Raw genomic sequence first — 24,780 nt, 5'->3', positions numbered from 1 at the left:
GAAATAATACATTATTTATCGGCTTTAATATATCGGCCACATTTTCTTACCAGGCCGATAACGATAACATTAAAAATGAACATATATCGGCCGATAGCGATATGCTGGCCGATATATCGTGCATCCCTAATATATATATATATATATATATATATATATGGTTGGGATTTGAACCTGGGTTTCCTTTCATGCCGAATCAAAACAACATCTTAAGACTAACTAGAAGCAGATCTACTGCTCAACATTTTTCTGTTGTGCCCATGGGCGTCCCCAAGCTCAGTCAGATTGTGCCACAGCATGAATCTACAAATCCTACCAAGGCTTATTCTTGGCTCATTAATATTATTCATTACATAATGTGAAGCTTGCCCAGTAGGCTTTACTAAATTGCTAAAAGGCAGACTCATGAATATTAATTAGCACATTCCACTCAGGAAGCATCAACATGAGAAAATTGAGATGTTACTTGCAATATTACTTGTTATTTGGAAAGAAAAAGGCATTATTAGGGGCAACACACTGAAGGTGCATAGGCACCTATAGAGTGCCGAAGTGATGACGTCTCTTTGTAGGACAATTCAGAAGTTAGCGGCACATGGGTTCCCGCAATCGAAAAGCAATGCATTTTCCCCATAGACTTTTGGAAAAATCGCAAAAAACAAAGAGTTGTGACCTTTACACGTTTTGTCTATCGAGATAATCTTTACAAGTTAATCCAAAATGTATACATTTTGAAGCCTATATAAAGCCTAAATAAAAATATTTAGAGGCTTTGTTAACCACAGACCTTATTTCAAGTGATTTAGCAAAAACCCATTCAAAAATCCCATAGACTTTAGAGCGAGGAAACCGGTAGTGCTAAAATACTAACTCACTTCCGTGTTTTGGCCTACAGAGTGACGTCGTAACTTCGGCACTCTATTGTAATAATTATTATTTTCAATTTTAAGATGGACATGGTGTAGGAGAGACCATGGGCTAAATTTCTTCAGTCACAAATGAGCAAGGGTGATGACACATTGTACTTTGAGAAAAGAAATGATTTTGAGAAAAAATATTATTTTGATGTTCAAAATTGTTCCACAGGTATCCAGAGAATTAATGCCTTTGAATACAATTACTAAATGTTTGATTTTGGTTGTTGGAAAGATGATTACAAGGGTGATTGTAACACTGACGACTTTTTTTTATTAAATTTGATATGTCAAATATTAGTCCAATGGTGCTTTTCCACTAAACAGTACCAGCTCGACTCGCCTCGGCTCGGCTTTATTTGGTTTTCCACTGTGTAAAAGTTGTACCTGTTCCTGCTTTCGGGTACTTTTTTTAGTATCACATCCGGCGAGGTTCTGAGTGAGCTAAGGCGATACTAAAATGTCACGTGAAAACAATGCCGACTGCTGATTGGTCAGAGAGAATCGTCACCATTCAATGCATCATCATTACACGTGCCAGATGGAGTATCCAGAATAACCCGCCATGTTTAAATAGTTTGGCCACTATTATAATGGCAACTGGGAAGAATACGCCGTGGTCAAACGAGGAGGTGCAGACTTTCCTTTGTTTGGTGGCCAAAGAAAGGATCCAGCGAGAGCTTGATGGGGCAACGAGGAACGAAAGGTGTCGCTATGACGACCGGGTACTATTTTTGTGGCGGCACTGTCTGCAATGGAAAACGGAACGAAAAGCGAGTCGAGTTGAGTCGAGCCGAGGCGGTACTGGTAATGGAAAAGCGCCACAATAAATCACCATTTCTATTATCAAGTCTTTTGGCACAGTTAAATATTTATAATAGCATTAATTGGAATTGATATAAATACAGTTCAAAAACTAGATTTGTGAGATTTAAAAATAATAATCAATACTATTAAAAAATTATAATAAATGGTAAGAATTATTTATTATTAATTGTATTTTTTATATTAATTAGTTATGGAAATTAGTCTCTAGTGCTTTAAAAAAAGGTCTTGAAAGACACCCATTTCCTTGAAAGTGTCTATATTACAATTAGGCGGCAGGTAGTACTAGTCTGAATTATGAAGAAGAAATCGGTCTGCCGTCCTTCACTTCCACATTCATTCTCACATGCATAAACAAACATCCAGTGCAGGATAAATGTCTTACATCAGGAGTGAGGACTGAGTAGCTGGGTGGAGGTTTCTCCACAGAGACGGGCAGACTGAAGGATCCGGTGCGCAGACGGCCGTGCTGCATGAGGGGGATCCACTGTGGGGAGCAACATGAACTCTGATTAACCCCAAATTATTTACTCACAGCCTATGTGCAAGCTATCGGTGTCCTACAATCACATGACACTACAACTCGGGGAGGGTGCTGCTGTGGTGACGCATAAGGATGCTTCAGGTGTCTCTGAGGGGGCACACAGAGGTGAGCGGTTCATCGGGCAGCCTGGAGTGCTTCTCCAGCACTGCGGGAGTGTGACTGTCAGGAGAGGAAGTGGAGAAGAGAGGGGGGTCCTTTTCTTACCGTGTAGCCCACGGGCGTCTCCAAGGGGGTGTTCTGCTTGGGCTGGCAGCTGATGTGATAGAAGGTGAAGAGCAGGTGGTGGTTGTCGGTGAGGTTGGCAGGGATCTTCATCTTTATCTCCTCGTAGAACTCCGGGGACCTGCAGAGACGGAGAAAGTAATGGTTCTCAACCAACCCTCTAGGGGGCCTCGGCAAACCAAATTGGGCAACTTCAAATAATTTCTATTGATATATTATTATCAGAATTAATATGTAATATAATTGATATATTAAAGCAAATCTAACTTCGTTAAAGTGCAAAAAAAAATTAAAAATGCAATCAAGAGGTAAATGGTTTTTATTGAAGAACAGTTTTTAATGAAAGCATTAAAATAATCAAAAGTGACAGTAAATACACTTATAACATTACAAAAGGGTTACACTTAATTTTAAGGTCACTGTAACATTATGATATTATGCCTAATTTACTGTTATTACTATAGTAAGTACATGTAGAAAAGCGCAACTACGTCGCCAGTGTAACCTACAAAAATGCCTATTTCAAATAAATGCATTTCTTTTTACTTTGCTATTCATTAAAGAATCCTGAGGAAAAATATCAAGCAGAGCAACCGTTTTCATTGCTAATAATAAGAAATGTTTCTTGGGCAGCAAATCAGCATATTACAGTGATTTCTGAACGATCATGTGACACTGAAGACTGGAGTAATGATGCTGAAAATTCAGCTTTACCATCACAGGACTACATTAATTTATAATATATATATATATATATATATATATATATATATATATATATATATATATATATACTTATACTTCATTTACAGTTTTTTTTATCAAATAAATGCAGCCTTGGTGAAAAGGGGAGACCTTCCTCAAAAACCAAATAAATTGATTATTTCAAATGATATACACTCACCTAAAGGATTATTAGGAACACCATGCTAATACTGTGTTTGACCCCCTTTTGCCCTCAGAACTGCCTTTTTCTTTAAAAATGTTGGCCCATATTGATAGGATAGCATCTTGCAGTTGATGGAGATTTGTGGGATGCACATCCAGGGCACGAAGCTCCCGTTCCACCACATCCCAAAGATGCTCTATTGGGTTGAGATCTGGTGACTGTGGGGGCCATTTTAGTACAGTGAACTCACTGTCAAGTTCAAGAAACCAATTTGAAATGATTTGAGCTTTGTGACATGGTGCATTATCCTGCTGGAAGTAGCCATCAGAGGATGGGGACATGGTGGCCATAAAGGGATGGACATGGTCAGAAACAATCCTCAGGTAGGAAACGATGCCCAATTGGCACTAAGGGGCCTAAAGGGTGCCAAGAAAACATCCCCCACACCATTACACCACCACCACCAGCTGCACAGTGGTAACAAGGCATGATGGATCCATGTTCAAATTCTGACTCTACCATCTGAATGTCTCAACAGAAATTGAGACTCATCAGACCAGGCAACATTTTTCCAGTCTTCAACTGTCCAATTTTGGTGAGCTCTTGCAAATTGTAGCCTCTTTTTCCTATTTGTAGTGGAGATGAGTGGTACCCGGTGGGGTCTTCTGCTGTTGTAGCCCATCCGCCTCAAGGTTGTGCGTGTTGTGGCTTCACAAATGCTTTGCTGCATACCTCGGTTGTAACGAGTGGTTATTTCAGTCAAAGTTGCTCTTCTATCAGCTTGAATCAGTCGGCCCATTCTCCTCTGACCTCTAGCATCAACAAGGCATTTTCGCCCACAGGACTGCCTCATACTGGATGTTTTTCCCTTTTCACACCATTCTTTGTAAACCCTAGAAATGGTTGTGTGTGAAAATCCCAGTAACTGAGCAGATTGTGAAATACTCAGACACCAACAACCATGCCACGCTCAAAATTGCTAAAATCACCTTTCTTTCCCATTCTGACATTCAGTTTTGGAGTTCAGGAGATTGTCTTGACCAGGAACACACCCCTAAATCCATTGAAGCAACTGCCGTGTGATTGTTTGATTAGATAATTGCATCAATGAGAAATTGAACAGGTGTTCCCAATAATCCTTTAGGTGAGTGTAGTGCCGGAGGCCTTTGAGTCAAAAAACACTGTTGTATGTAAAAAGTAAATGAAATGCACTTCTTGACATGACTAAAATGAATAAAAAGTGATGATTCTGTAATGAATAGTGAATGAGAAATGGGTTCGTACTTGTTATGGTAGATGACTGGGGTGTACGCCTCCTTGTAAAACTCTGCGCAGCTCGACTTTCCAAATATGACCTGTTCAGGGGGTGGAAATCACATTACATTGGTGACTCACAGCTCGACGGCTCCACTAGATGTCACTGGGGAGTTACATTTCAGCCATGATGTTGCCCTCGCTAATCATGAAGCCGTGGATGGATTTTATAATTACCATAAAATGAATTTAGCCTCTAATGTGCCTGCGCTGCATATGGCCGCCTCACACGAGCCATAAATAAATTACAAATGTTGCAGGGTGAGCAACTGTGCACTAACACTATTAGGGAGTTTCTAAAATCCTTGATTACATTAACCCAATGTAAAAGGTCCTGTGTCTGCGAGTTCACCGAAATCTCCAAAATTTCCCAGAGCGCTTCCTAATCCATCTGGAGATTTGGCTGGAGTGACTAATGTAACCTGTGTGTTTAGTTGGAGCTAAAATACTGTGATGTGGATCGATGCGTTTTAAGGAGGCGCTGTCATATTCTTGGCACAGATCTGGAGAGTTTTAATGTGCACAATTAGGTTTATCTAAGCGATGAGATCATCGTATCAGATGTACTGAGAGTCGTGAGGGAGTACAGGGTGTGGGTGTGATCGGTGACTCACAGGCATGGCCTGGCTGGGATCTTCTCCTGCCATGAACTGCACCTTCACTGCAATGTTCCTCACTGAACCCTGCCGGCTATTGAAGTTGACAGTCTGAGGGTAAATGAACAACAGGTTCCTGAGGGGGAGAGAGGGGGAAATACATTCAATAACGAACCCTTTTCAATCAAACCAGCAATGGTTTATGAGAGGCCTGTAGATGATATAAACCACAAAGTTCAGAACTATTACGCACACTCCCATTAAAGTTTGCAAAGTCTTTGAAACTTTTATACTTGTAACTTTTATTTTCAGTCCACTTCTCCCAATTTCTCACTGGTTAGACACAGTTTGCGTCCTTGTTTCAACACAGAAATGAAGACCATGCTTGAGTGTGCACCACTAAGGACAATAGATTGAGCTTATGGAGTCACTAAAACGAGTTTCTCGAGAGAGAGGTGCTTCCTTGTTTGAAAGCAAATTTGGACTTTAGCAATGCAAGCGTCCTCAATTTGGCAACTGAAAAAGACACTGCATTGCGACTGTCACACTTCCTTGAGCAGCACAAACATTTTCAACTATACAAGGATGTTGGAATGATCTGGGGACTGAAAATGAGGCTTTACAATGACTGTAAAACGTATTTATTAAACAGTCATTCAATCAGCAATGAATATTTGCAACATTAATAAGAGATTCATACATTTCTTTCAAAACCATGTCTGAACCGGTGATTTCAAACTTTTGAACGGCAGAATAAATGGTAAAGTTTACGGCTACTTTTGAAGATGGTTAAAGGAGTAGTTCACTTTTTAAAAAACTTTGCTGATAATTTACTCACCCCCATGTCATCCAAGATGTCCATGTCTTTCTTTCTTCAGTCGAAAAGAAATTAAGGTTTTTGATGAAAACATTCCAGGATTTTTCTCCATATAATGGACTTCAATGGGAACCAAACGGTTCAAGGTCCAAAAGACAGTTTCAGTGCAAACTGTTCAAAGGGCTTTAAACGATTCCAGACGATGAATAAGGGTCTTATCAAGAGAAACGATCGCTCATTTAAAAATAATTAACAAAGTTTAAGTTTTATAAGCTCAAATGGTCGCCTTGCTCTGTTCTGTGACGTGCGTTCGTGACTCTCCTGTTTGAATTCGTTTATCAAAATGAACGAATCTTATTTCGTGTCATTTGGTTCATTCAATGAACGAAATGATCGAATTGATTAGGAAAAAGATTTGTTCATTTTGATAAATGAGTTCGAACAGGAGAGTCACGAACGCACGTCACAGAACAGAGCAAGGCGACCATTTGAGCTTATAAAACTTACACGTTAATTTTTTTCTTTAATGAGCGATCGTTTCGCTTGATAAGACCCTTATTCATCGTCTGGAATCGTTTAAAGCCCTTTGAACAGTTTGCACTGAAAGTGTCTTTTGGATCTTGAACCGTTTGGTTCCCAATGAAGTCCATTATAAGGAGAAAAATGCTGGAATGTTTTCATCAAAAACCTTAATTTCTTTTCGACTGAAGAAAGAATGACATGGACATCTTGGATGACATGGGGGTGAGTTAATTATCAGCAAAAGTTAAAGTGAACTACTCCTTTTAAGTTTATAACTAGTAATATAGATGGTTACATCTCAAATACTAATGCAGGGTTTCTGCAGGTTTCACAAAGACTTTTTAAGACCTTTTTTAAGGCCATTATGAATTAAATTTAAGACCTAGATAAAAAAAAAACGTACAAAGGAAACGCTGAGTCTCAAAATTACTTGCAAAGTAAATTCATTTATTCAAACTGAACAGTACGGAAGACAGCTTAGATGGATGCACAAAGCTGATTGGCTGTTGCATGTTGGTCTATTTTGTAGTCGTAATTACAGTGAATTCTAATTGGACTTGCGAAATAAGGAACTATAACACCACGCAATAAAAAAAAAACGCATTCCAAAGCGCTGCGGGAGGACGTAGGAAAATTAAGAGCTCTTTAAAATGATTTAAGACCTATTTTTAAGGCCTTAAATTTAGACTTTTTAAGATATTGTAATGTCAACTACTGATTTACTAGGCATGTAAACCTTCACAATTAAGTTTACTTAAGGTTAAGTTTCAGCTCATGTAAAAAGTCACGTTTACAACTGCTAGAAGCAGTTAAGTGTTAACTTTTAATGTAATGGTTAAACTTCAATTCCTAATGTAAATCAATCAAATTTACGTCTATTACAAAAAGTTATAATAGTATAGTCACAACTACTAATGTGAGCAGTTACGTTACATTTCTACTATTATAAACGGATAGATTTCAAATTTTAATGTAAATGGTTAAACTTTAATTTCCAATGTAAACGGTCAAGTTTACAACTACACTGTAAAAAAATATTGATGGTTTAACTTAAAAAAGTAAGTAACCTGGTTGCCTTAAAATTTTAAGTTCATTGAACTGTAAAAAGTGAGTTAATACAATGAAGGAGATTAATTTAACCACCAGAAACTCAAAATTATATGTTATCTGAACTAAATAAATTATTTAAGATGATTTGGCAAAAGAAAAAATGTTGTGATTACTACACTGTGAAAAAATATTGTTGGTTTAACTTAAAAAAGTAAGTAACCTGGTTGCCTTAAAATTTTAAGTTTATTGAACTGGAAAAAGTGAGTTAATACAATGAAGGAGATTAATTTAATCATCAGAAACTTAAAATAATAAGTTATCTCAACTAAATAAATTATTATAAAGTTGATTTGACAAAAGAAAATATGTTGTGATAAAAATATTTTTTTTACAGTGTACTAATTTAAATGGTTAAGCTTCAATTCCTATTGTAAATCTAGAGAACAATATATATGGAGAGAAAGATCAATCGTATATTTTAATTATCTTCATTTGAAGGCTTTCTCAGCATGGGATTAATTCTACCAATGAATTTCATGCAATTTATTCTATTAACATTCTTGACCACTCTATTCTAAACAAGAGGAGCACCGTGACACTCTTTCATCTGCATGTTTGAGGAACAGGGACAGAAATAGACACGAAAGGCACAACACTTGACTTGGCCCCAAATCAAACAATGAACATGAGGCAACAGCATGAATATATAGCCTAGGCCCTACTGTGATGCTAAATATGATCTTTAAATAAATAATGCAGCAATCGTTTACAATCTCTTATTAATATAGTCCTAAAATGGCAGTGTGTCACAAAGGGTTCACTGGATGATCTGAGCACCTCTAGGGTTAAAGGAGATGAGTGCATTGGCATACAGGCTGCAAAGGACATCTCTGGTTAAATACCACAAAAAATGTGCATGTCCAACATGTCAAGGTCTCTCTCTCCAACACACAAAGCTGTAAGCGCAGCTCTGATAGGCCTCTCTCTCAGCTGATTTCCCAATGTCCAACATAGTCACAGCTTATAAAAGCAGCACCATGTTGCAATGCACGCACATTAAAACAGCCTGTTTGCTTGCACCTGTGGCGGTCCCAGTTTGGTTTTTAAGGAGAGAACAGGATGCAGGCAGTTTTGTGCGTGCTGTGTCTGACTCTGTGTGCGAACAGGGTCTCCACATCTCCGCTGAAATCTTTCCAAACGGGGGGAAACCCGGCCTCCTTGGATGACGTGAACATCCTTATGTATGGCGTGGTGCAGTTCAGCGAGTCCCTGCACCACATATACCAGAGCACAGAGGCCAGGATCGCCCGCGTCATGAAAGCCGTCAGCCGAACCGAGAACGAGGTTAAGAGACTGGGGCACGACACTGAGGAGGCTGCTCAAACCGAGCGACAAATCAAAGAGAAACTTCAGCTCATTCAGGTGAGCCTATGAGTCACATGACAAGCATTGATGACAGACTGAAATACTAGCCCGACTGATTGGAAATAACTGCCCAAATTAACAGAAGTGCTGGCAGTGCTAACAGCTTTGTCTATGAATATTAAAGGTAGTTCACTTTAAAAAAAACTTTTGCTGATAATATTCTCACCCCCATGTCATCCAAGATGTCCATGTCTTTCTTTCTTCAGTCGAAAACAAATGAAGGTTTTTGATGAAAACATTCCAGGATTTTTCTCCATATAATGGACTTCAATGGGAACCAAATGGTTCAAGGTCCAAAAGACACTTTCAGTGCAAACTGTTCAAAGGGCTTTAAACGATTCCAGACGATGAATAAGGGGCTTATTAAGCGAAACGATCGCTCATTTAAAAAATAAATAACAAAGTTTAAGTTTTATAAGCTCAAGTGGTCGCCTTGCTCTGTTCTGTGATGCACGTTTGTGACTCTCCTGTTCGAACTCGTTCATCAAAATTAACAAATCTTTTTTCATGATTTGGTTCATTAAACGAACGAAATGAACGAGTCGACTCTGGAAAAGATTTGTTAATTTTGATGAACGAGTTCGAATAGAAGAGTCACGAACGCGCATCACAGAACAGAGCAAGGCGACCACTTGAGCTTATAAAACTTAATCTTTGTTATTTATTTTTTTAATGAGCGATCGTTTCGCTTGATAAGACCCTTATTCATCGTCTGGAAACGTTTAAAGCCCTTTGAACAGTTTGCAGTTTACACTGAAACTCTCATTTGAACCTTGAACCGTTTGGTTCCCATTGAAGTCCATTATATGGAGAAAATCCTGGAATGTTTTCATCAAAAACCTTAATTTCTTTTCGACTGAAGAAAGAAAGACATGGACATCTTGGATGACATGGGGGTGAGTAAATTATCAGCAAAAGTTTTTTTTTTTAAAAGTGAACTACCCCTTTAAGCAGAGTGAAGTGGGGTAAGCTGTGCCATTTTTCACTTAAGTTATCCTCTATGCAAGGAGTAAATCTAAATTCCCCAATTACATACATGCATTACTATTAGTGTTTCATTATATTTTCAAGAACATTTTGAATGCTGTCATTATTGATATGAATATCATTTTTAGTTGAGCCACTGTCATAGTTTACCCAAAATAATCCGACACACTTTACCCCACAGTTACCATTCTGGTTTCATAAGTTTTGGCTGTAATAAATAAACATATGTGGTCTGGTCTGTTTTGCAGGCTCAGATGAAAGCACTGCAGATTCAGGTCCAGGAGAACAGAGGAACGGTCACCAGGTTGGAGCTGGAGGAGGCAGAGCTAAAGAAAAAACTAACCGTCCTGGAGGAAAACCTAAACAACTCCATCCCGGACACGATCAAGGTAGCTGAGACGCAGAACTGCCTTTCAATTAACACACTTACAGCTTTATCTGTAAATAACCGATGATATCCTTCTGACAGGGCACGACACTTAAAAACATCTCTATCCTGAAGGATCTGACGAAGTGGACCCAAGAACAGAAACTGAAATTGGAGAAGCAAAACCAGCAGCTGGCTGATTTACAGAAACAGGTTAGCCTGAGAGCAGATTTACTATTAAACATGTGACAATCGGTAGATCATCAGCTCATGCTAGTACTTGCTTCTTATTTCAGAATATGGTGTAACCACTAATATCACCTACGAGGAGGAACTGCAATCCTCATCAACACTCCATTCATTGCACGGCAAACGGATCTCACCTACTGCATGTTCATTAAAGACACAGACGTCCACTTTGCCAATCACTTTATACGCCTCAGGAAACACGAGCAGAGCGAATTTCTGTGTAAAATATTTGTAAAAACTGTGTGAATGCAATTCCTAACCACAGAAACAAACATTTTACTATTTTCTTAATGTTATAATATGGAAAGTTATGTTTATAAAAGCACAAAACATAATTATCATAATATATATCTGTATATGTATTTTTGGTTTGTAACTTATTTAATAAAAGTATAATGAGTGATTTGGTGTCAACGAGATGAAAAAATACACCATTTATTAACACAAATATGAATGAGATTTGTGAACAGAGTTTGTTTCTGTTAGTCACACAAGAGTTTCTCACCAAAGACGGTCTATAAATGGGATAAAGTGCAATGTGCAAAATGCCAGAACAAAAGTCTCGCCTTCTAAATAATAGAACCAATCGCCAATTCGTATTCATTGCATTCGCTGCCTTTAGAAGCTCCAGTTGCAATGGAAATTATGGGACAGTTGTTGTCAGATTTCAGTGATGATTTCAAATATGAAATTTAATCAAAAGCTTGAATAGTTTCAAGAAATAAGAGTTTCAAAGATGGCCACGAGTGAAATGACTTGCTTTAAAGGGACTTTTGCTTTCACCTATCATACGAATCCACACTCAGAATGTAGTTTTATGATACATTATTAAACTTGTAGGACACTTTCAAGGAGTAGTTCACTTTAAAAAACAAACAAAAAAAAAAACTTTTTTTTCTGATAATTTACCATATAATGGACTTCAATGGGAACCAAACGGTTCAAGGTCCAAAAGACAGTTTCAGTGCAAACTGTTCAAAGGGCTTTAAATGATTCCAGACGATGAATACGGGTCTTATCAAGCGAAACGATCGCTCATTTAAAAAAAATAAATAAATAAAAGTTTAAGTTTTATAAGCTCAAATGCTCGCCTTGCTCTGTTCTGGGATGCGTGTTTGTGACTCTCCTGTTCGAACTCGTTCATCAAAATGAACGAATCTCTTTTCGAGTCAATTCGTTCATTTCGTTCATTGAATGAACCAAATGACACGAAAAAAGATTCGTCATTTTGATGAACGAGTTCAAACAGGAGAGTCACTCACAAACACGCATCCCAGAACAGAGCAAGGCGACCATTTGAGCTTATAAAACTTAAACTTTGTTCGTTTTTTTTTTTTTAAATGAGCGATCGTTTGACTTGATAAGACTCTTATTCATCATCTGGAATTGTTTAAAGCCCTTTGAACAGTTTGCACTGAAACTGTCTTTTGGACCTTGAACCGTTTGGTTCCCATTGAAGTCCATTATATGGAGAAAAATCCTGGAATGTTTTCATCAAAAACCTTAATTTCTTTTCGACTGAAGAAAGAAAGACATGGACATCTTGGATGACATAGGGGTGAGTAAATTATCAAGTGAACTACACCTTTCAGATACATGTCTGTGTGTGCACTGACCTGTAGGTAGTGTGTGGGGTGTAGACGTAGCGAGCGGGAAACTCCAGCACCTCTTTAGTGGGGCGCACGCGTGGGTCAGGGTAAGGCTTCACATGAAGCAGCTCTGGAGACAGACAGTAGTGAGGGGCTTCTGGAGCCGGGGAGATGTCTATCTTCAACTGAGCTGGACGGAGAAAGAGGCAGACGGGGTTTGATAAAATGCTTAAATAGTATAACGGAGGAAAAAAAAAAAAGTGCAGACAGGTACCCGTCACAGGTCTGAGTCGACGCAGGACAGATGACGGCCTCCTCATGTCCGCCAAGAACTTATATAAGTCCTCATCACTCAGTCGGTCCCCCTCCTGTAGCGCCACAGAAATACCCAGCATTCATTTAGTGAGGGAAACAATACATCATGCTAATACACAACCATCAGCAGAAACACAAGATCTGACCTGTTTGAAGAAATTGGTGACAGTGAGAGTGGCTGGCCGGAAGTTTGTGAAGTTGCACATGTCCTCTCCAACACTCATCCTCTCAAAACCTTTCTTCTTCCTCTCATTCCATGTCCCCTTACGCTCTGTAAGGAATGACAAGGTGCTGTTTGCTATATAATTGAGTCATGCTACTAGGGCTGGGTGACTGGGCTGGAAGAGTCTTAATTACTATATACTTATAAACACAATAAGTACAAGTGAACCTAATTGTTTTTGATGTTAAATTGCAAAACACTTGTGCTGCCGTTGAGGTGGGACCCGGCTAAGGTTATTAAGGTAAGATTAAGGGTGGGTCAACAGTGTAAATATAGATATAATTACAGAAATTAATTACAGCTTTAAATCATAATGATCAAATGATTCATTTAAATGTTAGTACATAATGCGGCAGACAAATGGGACCTCTGGTGAACGCAGCCTTCGAAGTGAGACACAGCTAATGTATTTCTGGATCAAAATGATGGAGCACATTTATCGAATATTGGAAAAACACGAAAGTTTAAGCTTTGCCATTCGAATTCCTTAAGAACAAAAAGACACGGAAGGGAACCCAATTCGTTACAAGTTTAAACAACGGAAGTACGCACTCAAAAACAGCGCGCGGATACTGAATAGAGTTCTCTTTCACGTCTTGCGCTTGAACGGACATATTCAAACTTCCCGTTTCGGCAAGTATCCTAGTAAACATAACATAGCCAGTTATGTCTTTACTGAACGTAACCAGTTAAGAAAATAAAACGCATGTGTAACGGTATATCGAATCCATGCATTAGCCCTTAAAGTGACAACAGCCTAATTTCCCTGCAGCTGTCACTTTGTGAAACATGAATAGGACGAAAAACCAGGGACTAGTTCTCAAAAGTAGGTTAACATATTCGTGAATATTTAATGAACGATTGATTGACAGCAATGGTTCTAGAGGCAAAGTTGTTCAGCATGATGAGATCTATCCAATGATATGCATATTGAGGGGATGGGTGCAACACCACGTGCTTACAGAGCCGTAAAACTCGTTAGCGCCAACTAGTGGCCGATTTCTTTCAAAACTCTTAAGCCCGGAACACACCAAACCGACGGTCGGCCGTCTGGCAGATTTTTTGCGTCGGCCAACTAAGTTTCCTCGGTGTGATACGCACGGTTCCGTGCCGTTGGCTGAAAATAGTCCTCGTCGGCTTTGTTTCGCCCGATTTGAAATGTTGAATCGGCGTCGAGCCGTTGGGGAAAGAGAGAACTCTGATTAGCTGTTCAGCTTAGTAAAGTGCGGCTTTTTACTTGGACGAGAGCGGACGAGAGGCGACAACACAGTTGGCTTTCATCAGCGCTAGTTCATTGGCGTCGGCTTAGGCCCCGTCCACACTACTGCGTTTTCGTTTAAAAACGGAGACCTTTTGCTACGTTTGCACCTCCCGTCCACACTAAAACGGGAAAAACGAAGACCTAAAACAGAGAAGTTTAGAAACGCTGCAGGTCCGTTTTGCATTTTGAATCTCCGGAGGGCGTTTTAGTGTAGATGGGACAAAACGGAGGAGTTTATAAGCGATGACGCAGAGGCTGACGCTCGGCTCTATGATTGGGTGTTATCAGTCATGACGTATCCTTCCCTGATTCGCCAACCACTATTTACACCGGCACGCGCATGCCCAGTGTTGGTGAATGGTCACGTGATCCGCGTTTTCAGTCGTTTTAATGTGGACGGAGATAATTTCTAATACGCAGATAAAACGCTGGTGTGAACGGAGATCGTATTCGTTTTAATTCTCCGTTTTTAAAACGAAAACGCAGTAGTGTCGACGGGACCTTAGTGTCTTCCCGGCTTTACAGACCTCTTAACTGATGAGTCGAACACGCCCATCGAGTTCAAGGACATGTTTTTAATGTTAATCAATCAACAGAAGACAAATCAATCACTCTTTGCTCTTAACTGAATAACTTTTGCAACTTTAATAAGGATTAATCTGTTAAAAATATTTATGTTGCCATTGGCAGGTGTGACAAAAAGTAAATTTTAGACCCCGCTAATAAACGTAATGCCTATCCCTTGTGTGTGTTTATTTCAGGGACATCTTCAAGGTGAGTACTTCAGGTCAACTTTAAAACAAAAAGAGTGTTGACTGGTTTATACCCGTGTCGGAGTCTGAATCTGAGCGGTCTATCCCTCCAACACTGCTGACGATGTTCAGCAGATGAATTGCGGTCCAGGCAAAGGGCATCCGGAAACGTCCCAGCCTAGTGCACATCTGCTCGGCCTGAGCCTTCAACTTCTCCAGCTTTTCCTTATGCTGCATACACACACACACACAAAGGTGAAAAAAACAGTGAAACAATTCAGAACAACCATCTGGGTTACACAGCCCCCGTTTCAAAGGTAATGGATGAGCAGCGTTTGTCATGCCCTTTCAAACTTGGCAGCAGAATTATACAGTGGCAGTAACGGGCTCCAGCATCTACTGGACCTTGCTCATATTGAAAAAGAATGACAAATATTGCGGTAGTCCAGATCAAGTTGAGAAACGCTCAGAGGATACCATAATCATGCCAGATGTGTCTGATGAAATACTACTGCAAAAACCCATGGTACACTCGTACCTTAGTGGAGTCGGATTCCTTCATGACCATGTATGGCTCACAGCATTCGCCAATATCTCCCTGTTGAAGGACTTTCTCCAGCTGAAACACAGACACAGCAGAGCTCAACAATAAGGATGTCCCAAACTGTCACACACATATATCCACATAGTGACCGGCTTAAATGTCAGGACTCTTCTTTTTCAGCCAACAAGAAAAGGAACTATATCAATCAAGTTTTACCAACTAAACTCTTTGTCTTGTTGCCTCATCCAACCTCTCTAAAGCTTAAACTCCTGACATTCTTATGAAAAATATCTTGATGCATAGAATTCCATTTTGAAAAAAGTTGTGCTAGTGGAAACTGATCCACTGATTCTTTTCTTTAATGAATAGAAAGCTTAAAAGAACAGCATTTAATTAAAACAGAATTCTTGCTGAATATTAAGTAAGTGAATATATAAATAAATACAATTATATTTATTACATTTTTTATATTAAAAATAAAATGCATATTTATTTGCAGTAGAAATGTTTTAGTAAACTCCTAACTAAATAAAACAAGCTGTGCGCGACAGTTACCTCAATATACGTCTGTATGCAAGTTTGAGGGACCTAAACTAAATACATACACCTCTCTTTAGCTATGCATGCCATTGGTCGCCGACCCCTGTCCTAGAGTTCCCCCGGGAACCCTCTGTCGGACATGTGGCACTGCGCCCCCTGCTGGACATACCTTAATGACTAGAAAGATGTCAGGAGATGGGTATGTGATGGAGAAGATAGCAGATCGGGTCAGGGTGGAGATGGCTACGTTGGGGTTATGGGGTCGGAGCAAGCCTTTTATCTGATCCGAATTCAGGTCAAAGTGAAAATCTTCAGAAATCTGAGGGAGGAAAGGAGCATGGATGAAAGGGATGCAGCATATGAACAGTCACAGGATTCGAACCCACAACCTTTTCTGCAACAAACATTTAAAAGGTTACGAATATTTAGTCCATACCTTTTTCTTTTCTCTGACATCATACAGAGCCAGTGATCCGAATATTGGCTCGATTTCAATCTCAAATCTGGAAGAACAACCACAGTGAGTCAGACCTTAACTCTTCAGGGTGAATGTGTACTCAGAAGGTGTGTTAAATCACAATCAATGAATACAGTCAGGGCTTGACATTAACACCCAGCAGATTTCAGCAGTGTAACGTTGTCACTAATACTACTAGCTACTTTGGCAGATTGAATTGTATATATATATATATATATATATATATATACACATTTTATATATAATTTTATATATATATATATATGAAGAGTTCAGATGCAAAAGCCTCTAAATGGCATTTGAAATTTTCTTCTTTAATGATGATTTTTATCAAACTTGTATATTTTATTTCATTAATTTCACTTAAATAACAATTAATAGGTAATTATCATTGCCATTTAAGTGAAATTACTGAACTTAAATATACAAGTTTGATAAAAATCATCATTAAAGAAGAAAATTTCAAATGGCATTTAGAGGATTTTGCATCTGAACTCTTCATATATATATATATATATATATATATGAATTTTATATATATTATAAGGCACCTGGAATTTTAAATTAGGGGCAATGTAGTGTTGCGAAAAATATTGAAAAAAAATATTGAGAAACACTTCCAAGACTGTAGGAGCCATAAACATGTCCTTTCTCTGGAGTCGGTGGGAATTGTTAAAGAATGACTGTAGAAAGAGTTGCGACTCGTGCCGCCGCAAGAATTGTGAATTATTGACTGGGTGTTAATTCAGTAGCCACTATTTTGGTACTTACTAGGGTAAAAGAAGATAGCATAGACAGATCGGAAACATATTGTCTGAGGGACTAATTTGTTCAAATTAATTCAGCTTTCTGAGCTAGGACTCCAACAGAACTGAACAAGACTGAGTCCTTTCTTATTGAAACTAATACGAGTTAACACAAGCTGCGTTCCATTCGACCATAAGTGGACTTCACAGGGTATTTCGCCATCTTAAATGAGATTCCAATCCGAAGGGAACGAACATGTTCAATTCGAAGGGCACTGCAAACGGCGCAGGGAATGAGAGAACTTTGATACATCACTTCACAGGAAGTGGAGACAGAAAATCAACCAACTTTCATTGTGCACCGCATCATCAGTCGGAACTAACCAAAGAGCAGAGCCATTGGAAGAGATTTTAAATTTAAACTTCTAACGGGTCTGAGTTTACGTACGCATTGAGTATTCTTAAATATTGTTATTATTATACAAAATAGAGTATTTATGAACGGTTTGGGGTGATAAATGCATCTATAGAGGGAATGCATTGACATCACTTTCCCGCCGGAACAACCTGACTGAGTGGCAAAAGATCTGCTGCGTGACTGGATTTAATAGGGGAAACTGCGACTAAACAGAACAATTTTATCAATTTAAACTGTTGGACTCAATATAGTGTTCCTTACAACTTACTAAAGATCCAGTGATTTATGGAGATTGACATGCAGCCAGGAATCGTGTTTACCTGACATTTATGTTTTCCTGATTTCGACACTAATATAGACCTAAACTTAAAGCAAATTTGCCTGTGAACGCTTTATATAAATACAATATATGTAGGTCTAAATGCAGGTGATCACTTATATCAGTGTTATATAGCCTATTTATCATCATATCGCCCAGCCCTAAAACTTTATAGTTTTTTTTTTTTGGTCAGTGTTTATTAAAAAACATCCAATAATGCAGAATATGCAATGATAAATATATAATTGATGAGTTTTATGGTTTTACACCTAAATTCAGCATATTGACACAAAATGATAACTGCAAATCCACCTTTCGCTGACGGGAGTCAGGTTGTTTCTGTGAAGTGGCATTTGCTCCTCTTTCTATAGCAGTCTGTCTCTGATTTTTTGTCAAATCTAGTTGTACAGTCAATCGCAAAGCTCTTTCACACTTTATATGTGTTGTGTTTGCTTTTCGTGACATTCACGCTAACAACAAATACAGCCGCTCAGTCTTTTTGCCACTCACTGTGAGTAACTGCAGGCACTCCGGCCGACGGTGACGTCACGCGCATACCCTCTATAGGCCTTTGTGATTTTAAATTAGAAAAGAAAGTAAATTACAACATTTAATTAAGTAAAATCATAATCTGCGCAACCCTGTTGTTGCCTTTTTTTGATGACGTTTCAGGAGCAGTGAACACTGCGTAGGTACCCTGTCAAATGGAACGCACCTACAGACTAACAAAAATAAAACTGAACTGTTATCTAACATAAGATATCAAGAGTACAAGCAACAATTTTGGATTTTGAAAACAATTGTTTGATTTGTCAGTTTAAAATGATCAGTCAACAGACCTCAGCGATAAAACGACTGAATGATTGGAGAGCCTTACTTGAGCGACAAACACTTGACCATGATCCTCTGGCCGGTGTGCTCTTTGGGCACCTCGGGGACGACACACCTCTCGACGGCCTCGTCCTGTCAAACACAAAGAACCGTCATCATGACTACGGCTCAGGCAGCACCATGGCAACGTTTGCTCAGTCATCACAAACAATGTGTACACAGACACAAAGCGAGAGGATGAGCAGCGGCGATGCGGAGGAGCAAAAGACGGAGGAAAGACAAAGAATATGTTTGACGAGATCAAACAAAATCGCGGATTGATCATCTGCTTTTGAACTTCAGCGTTTGACAGCTCTCCTACATAAAAGTGTTGAGTGTTACTCATCGTCTCCTACACAGAAGACTCAACTTTCTTTCACACACAGTCTCACACTGACTTGAATGATTTCAGACCTCATCCGGTGCAGGGTACAGTCCCAGCAGATCAGTGTGGCGGCAGTGCTGGCGGTTGTCAGCGTTACGGCGGTCCATGTCCTCCGGAGCCGTGCGCTCCAGCACAGACGGCAGCAGCGCATCGGGCGTGGAGTTTTTCAGGTCAAATATACTGGAGGCCCAGCTCCCCCGCGGCGTCTCCTCCAGCGACACGGAGTTCCTCTTGGAGTCATCCTGGCACAGACAAAAACCCGTCATTAACCATTTATTATAATCATACAAATAACAGTTTATCCTTTAACATCAACTTTAATCACACAACAAGACCCTAATAATCCTTATTTTTCAGTTTCACTTTAATTTAATAATAAAATAACAAATAAAGAAAAGAATCAACTCTCAATTGGGGATTTTTCTTTTTATATATATATATATTTTTTAGGGCTGTGCAAAAGTTAATTGCGATTAATCGCATCCAAAATAAAAGTCTGTGTTTACATAATATATTTGTGTGTGCAGTATATAATTATTTTGTATATATAAATACACACACATGCATGTATATATTTAAGAAAATATGTTATTCATATATAAAATATTTATATTTATATAATATAGATTATGTATTTATAAATAAATACAGAATTTAAGCACAAATAATTCTTAAATATATACATGCATGCATAGGTATTTATATATACAAAATAATTATATACAGCACACACAAATATATTATGTAAACACAGACTTTTATTTTGGATGCGATTAATCGCAATTAACTTTTGCACAGCCCTAATATTTTTATAACTTTTCAAAGGCAAACTTTGATTTAAAACAATACAATAAAACATTGTACAACAATTTGATCATTAATTATTTGATTCACTTATTTTTATTTAATACAAATAAATAAAATAAATACTAGTCTGGGAGATATTTTATCATTATTATGTATTTCTTGTATTTATTATGATTATTAGGTGTTCAAGCACAAAGTGCTGAAAACCTATTGTAATTGCTAGGAGAAAAAACAAATCCCCTAAAACGCATTGTGCAGCCCAAACCGTAAGGCTTAAAGACTTATAACAAAGCCAGATGGTAGGACCTCAAATTGGGGAGAACATATCAGAGAATGATCCCGATTGGCCCATAGGTGGCGCTACAGCAACCAAAAGTACTAAATTGTTTATAACTGCTTGACCGTTTGACTTAGCTTCAAGATTTTTGCACTACTTAGGAACCGTAGCTCAAGACGGACAAGATGTACATCTCACAAAAATGTATGTCAAATTTTGTCCAAAACCTACTTTTGCAAACTAGTCCCTGATTTTTCGTCCGATCGGAACCAAACCTGTCTAGGCCTGTTCTCTGGACTCTCCGAAATTTTGCATTTGGTTGGCTACAACATAATCAATAATTAGCGAAAAAAAAAGTTGAAATTTTGCATTTGCGTTACATTTAGAATGTGGTCCGTAGCAAAATATAGCCAAAAGCCAATAAAATGGCTTCATGTTTCAGTTTCGTGGAGATTGGACCATACGTAGGTGGCGCTATAACAGTCAAAAACATCTCATTGTTATTAGGTGATCAAGCACGAAACTGTGGTAAATCATGCTAGATTCATGGTAAATCATACTGGAACATGGTAAATAATGAAAGTCACAATGTAATGTGGTGTATCATGGTAAATCATGGTCTATTCCATCTAAAACATGGTCTATTCCATCTATGATGTCAGTACATAAAACTTAATGTCTTAAAGGCCTGAACTGCTTGAACACCGCTAAATGCTTTAATTATTGTTATTATTATTAATGTAAACTGGTTGGGAGAAGAAAGAGGAACAGGACTGTAAAATCTTGTGTGATGGAGTCCACGTTTACAGGCCACGGTAACAGAGAGTTAGTTACCTGCTCATCCTGACGGTCCACGGCTGCCTCGTCCAGCTCGAAGGTCTGTTTGACGAGCCCTTTCTGCTTCTCCCGCTGCCGCTCAGAGTTATGAGGCGTCTGTGTCGTGCTGTATCGCTGATACCTGAGAGAACACAAAACAGCAAGTTTCTACTTGTCCTCCAGTAAGCATCAATGTCATACACTACCAGGAAAAGTAGAAACAAACTATGTTTTTTGTTTTTTATATCTTGAAATCTTTTGGTTTAAAGGCCTTTAAGCAAAATATCTTTTATTATTTCATTTAGTTTTGTAGAGAAAATAAACTGCACCTATGTGTGAACTTCTCAACAAAACTAAATTTTGATTTAGTTTAATAAATTTTGATTTAGAAATGTTACATAAAGTGTTAGAATTGTTGCATTATTCCAGATAAATAGATTGAGACCCACAAATATGAATACAATTCACAAATAAAAATGACACAAACACAACACTAACTGGAATTCATTTGTGAATTGCTGCAAACATTTGTGAATCGCTTTCTGACATAAAACACACTGGTAAAAAATGTATTTTGTTGTTGTGAATTTTACAAATTTTTCAATTTTTGTATTTCATATATTTGTGAATCTCAATCTATTTATTTGGAATAATGCAAAAATTCGAACCACATACATACACTACCGTTCAAAAGTTTGGGGTCAGTAAGGTTTTTTTTTTTTTAATTAATAAAATTAATACCTTTCTTCAGAAAGGAAGCATAAAATTGATCAAACGTGACAGTAAATGCATTTATAATGTTACAAAAGATTTGGATTTAAAATAAATGCTGTTTTTTATTCTGCCCTACAAAGCAAAAAGGCAGTAACTACATTTTTGGTCAAACATTAGTTTTCATTTTCATGACATTCAAGGCATCCTTTGTTATGCGACAAAACATCTTATCTCAAATGTGTCGTTTTGGAGAAAAATGGTAGTCGTTTGTACAGTAAATGCAAATAGCTTTGTAGCCTTTTTGCTTTGTAGGGCAGTATTCATCAAAAAATTTGTAATACATATTTCACAAATATTATGAAAGAAATTGTTCTCATTTTTCGCAATATTACTGTTTTTGCTGTATTTTTGTTCTTGTAGGCAAGCATGAGAAAATAAATTACACAATCGTTTGTTTGTTTTGGGGTTTTTTTTACAGTAGAGTACACAGAAATTCCTTCAATAGTGATTAAAAAGCATCCCAGCATGCACTACAAGTGGTTGATTGAAAATGTAGATTTGTTGAACGTTTTTTGGTCACTATACTTCTGAAAAAGCTGGTGTATCCAAACTTTTGACAGGTCCTGTGCAGGGCCTGAAATTAACACCCGACCACCTGCCAAATGCGGGTGAATTTTGCTATTGGCGGGTAACACTGTCAATCTACCTGCCACATTGGCGGGTAGCCAATGAGAATTGAGTGATTCATTAGGATTTTTACATTTCAACGAAGTCCGCTATTGCGGTGGACTTTAGCTAAAATGTGGCGGCACATTACTGGGGTAAAGAGGCCAGCTGAAACAAAACAAACAGCCAACAAAAAGATGAGGATGAGAAAAATAAAAGTAAAGAAGACATTTTAATACAAAGTGAACAATCGGCGGCAATGGCAAGGTTCGTGAGCGGCTGATTTATGACAGCGACTGTTGTTTCGTAACATTCATGCGATCAGAAAGAAGATGAGGCTCTTTTTCTGACTACGTGTGCGAGTATTAAACTGTTGATGAGATGGGATGAGATAATGTAATGCGTCGCTGTTGTAGGTAACAGTACAATGACAGTTGCACAGATGTGTGTGCGTGTGCAACTGTGCATGTTGGGAGTTGGGAACCGGTGAGAAAATGTCCGGTACCCGGTAATTTTATCAGTAATAACATTATTAATTTAGTTCATATTTAACCGTTCCTGAACGCTGTAACTAAAAGCTGTTAAGAGTAAGACCTGTACGTGACTAAATCCGCCATCAACACAGCCGCGTGTGATTTGTTTACGAGCTGCGGTAGGTCTATCTGTTGAGTATATACTATGTTGTGTGTGTGTGTGTGTGTCTGTCAAAATCAATGAATAAAAATATTTTTTTTTATGCATGTTATTAGAGTTATTATTACTTGACAGCACTAAAATGTGTGTTCTTACAAGTTAAAGAACAATATTGTGAAATTCCCGGGTTTGTTTTTTTTTTTTTTTTACGTTTATGAGGCAAAAAAAATGGCTGGTAAAAAGTCTCTGTGGCGGGTGAATTTTTAAATCCACCTGCCACAGTGGCCGGTGTCCGAAAAAATTAACTTCAGGCCCTGGTCCTGTGTATACTTTCAATCTCATTCTCATGTGTGAAGAAGAATACTCACTTCCTCTGGATGATGAGCCAGTCGTCGGTGTAGACCCCCAAGGCATCCCTCACTCTGGGGTCCAGAGAGCTATCAAGAGGGAGTGCAAAAAGAGATACAGGTCAAACCCCCAGATACCCTCACACCCAGGGGTTCAATTGAGATTTATTATGTGGGGGGGGTCGTCTCTCCCTAGGGGGTCCCTACTTATATAAAAAAATAAACCATTAAACGGCACTTTCTGGAGAGTTTTGTGCAAAGAAATGGAGAAACTGAGTCTTACATGATGTGTGAAAATGTTAAGAGCATATACTTTGCATTGTTGTAGTATCAACAAGTCTTATATTTCTGTAACTCACACATTATGCGAACTGAATAGATTGCTAGTTTATTTTGAGTAGCCAGCTGGCAGTTCTCTTGGCAGTTTGCTGATAATCCGGTGTGTGGAGTAAAAAGCTCTCCTGAGAAAAAACACATGGTCAACCTAGTCTTGGTTATTTCATTTTGATCTAGTCTTAATTTCTTTACCTTGTCATTCAAGGCCAGAGCACTTTTTGTACATTTCTGGAAGTTTTGCGTGCTTCCACATCCCGCGCAACTCCGGATCTCCCGGGAACATTCATTATATACTGCTGCGTACATTTATCAGTGTCATCTCGATGCGCATGCGCGAGCTGTGCGCGATCATGGTCGACTGACAAAGAGTTTAAAGGAGCAGTTCACTTTTAAAAAAAACTTTTGCTGATAATTCACTCACCCCCATGTCATCCAAGATGTCCTCTTTCTTTCTTCAGTCGAAAAGAAATTAAGGTTTTTGATGAAAACATTCCAGGATTTTTCTCCATATAATGGACTTCAATGGGAACCAAATGGTTCAATGGTGCAAACCGTTCAAAGGGCTTTAAACGATTTCAGACGATGAACAAGGGTCTCTTATCAAGCGAAATGATCGCTTATTTTAAAAAAAAAACAAAGTTTAAAGGATTAGTTCACTTTTGAAAAAACTTTTGCTGATAATTTACTCACCCTCATGTCATCCAAGATGTCCATGTCTTTCTTTCCTCAGTCGAAAAGAAATTTAGGTTTTTGATGAAAACATTCCAGGATTTTTCTCCATATAATGGACTTCAATGGGAACCGGATGGTTCAGGTCCAAAAGACAGTTAATAACAGTTTCAGATGCAGCTTCAAATGTCTTTCAACGACACCAGATGATGAATAAGGGTCTTATCATGCGAAACGATCGCTTATTTCAAAACTTATTCCAAAAATGTAACTTTTCTAAGGACAAATGCTGGCCTAGCTCTATTCTGTGAGGCGCGTTTGTAACGTCACGTAATACGTAATTACGTTCAAAAG

The 24,780-nt window shown here is 38.4% G+C and overlaps 2 protein-coding genes across 5 annotated transcripts in view; one reads left to right on the top strand and one right to left on the bottom strand.

Moving 5' to 3' along the window:
* The window catches only part of dock6 (dedicator of cytokinesis 6), a 76,165-nt gene that overhangs the window by 38,153 nt on the left and 13,232 nt on the right, over nt 1-24,780 (bottom strand). For all 4 annotated transcript variants that reach the window (XM_039685940.2, XM_039685942.2, XM_039685941.2 and 1 more), the window contains exons 4-18: nt 23,443-23,511; nt 21,080-21,203; nt 19,191-19,403; nt 18,784-18,869; nt 16,382-16,448; nt 16,115-16,264; nt 15,400-15,480; nt 14,936-15,092; nt 12,772-12,896; nt 12,585-12,678; nt 12,338-12,500; nt 5,323-5,440; nt 4,679-4,749; nt 2,488-2,626; nt 2,125-2,226 (exon numbers count right to left, since the gene is read on the bottom strand). In XM_039685940.2, the coding sequence (XP_039541874.2) occupies nt 2,125-2,226; nt 2,488-2,626; nt 4,679-4,749; nt 5,323-5,440; nt 12,338-12,500; nt 12,585-12,678; nt 12,772-12,896; nt 14,936-15,092; nt 15,400-15,480; nt 16,115-16,264; nt 16,382-16,448; nt 18,784-18,869; nt 19,191-19,403; nt 21,080-21,203; nt 23,443-23,511 (1,759 nt within the window). The remainder of the gene's footprint in view (nt 1-2,124; nt 2,227-2,487; nt 2,627-4,678; nt 4,750-5,322; nt 5,441-12,337; nt 12,501-12,584; nt 12,679-12,771; nt 12,897-14,935; nt 15,093-15,399; nt 15,481-16,114; nt 16,265-16,381; nt 16,449-18,783; nt 18,870-19,190; nt 19,404-21,079; nt 21,204-23,442; nt 23,512-24,780) is intronic.
* Nucleotides 8,736-11,124, top strand: angptl8 (angiopoietin like 8). The gene is made up of 4 exons (XM_039686017.2): nt 8,736-9,115; nt 10,354-10,494; nt 10,575-10,685; nt 10,769-11,124. Exons 1-4 carry the CDS (start codon nt 8,813-8,815, stop codon nt 10,778-10,780), a joined length of 567 nt encoding a protein of 188 aa, XP_039541951.1. The 5' UTR covers nt 8,736-8,812; the 3' UTR covers nt 10,781-11,124.

The sequence above is a fragment of the Pimephales promelas genome, chromosome 3 (genome assembly GCF_988280905.1).
Source record: "Pimephales promelas chromosome 3, fPimPro1.hap1.1, whole genome shotgun sequence".
NCBI lineage: Eukaryota > Metazoa > Chordata > Actinopteri > Cypriniformes > Leuciscidae > Pimephales > Pimephales promelas.
Note: the sequence above shows the minus strand (reverse complement) of the source record. Positions and strands in the feature narration are given on the sequence as shown.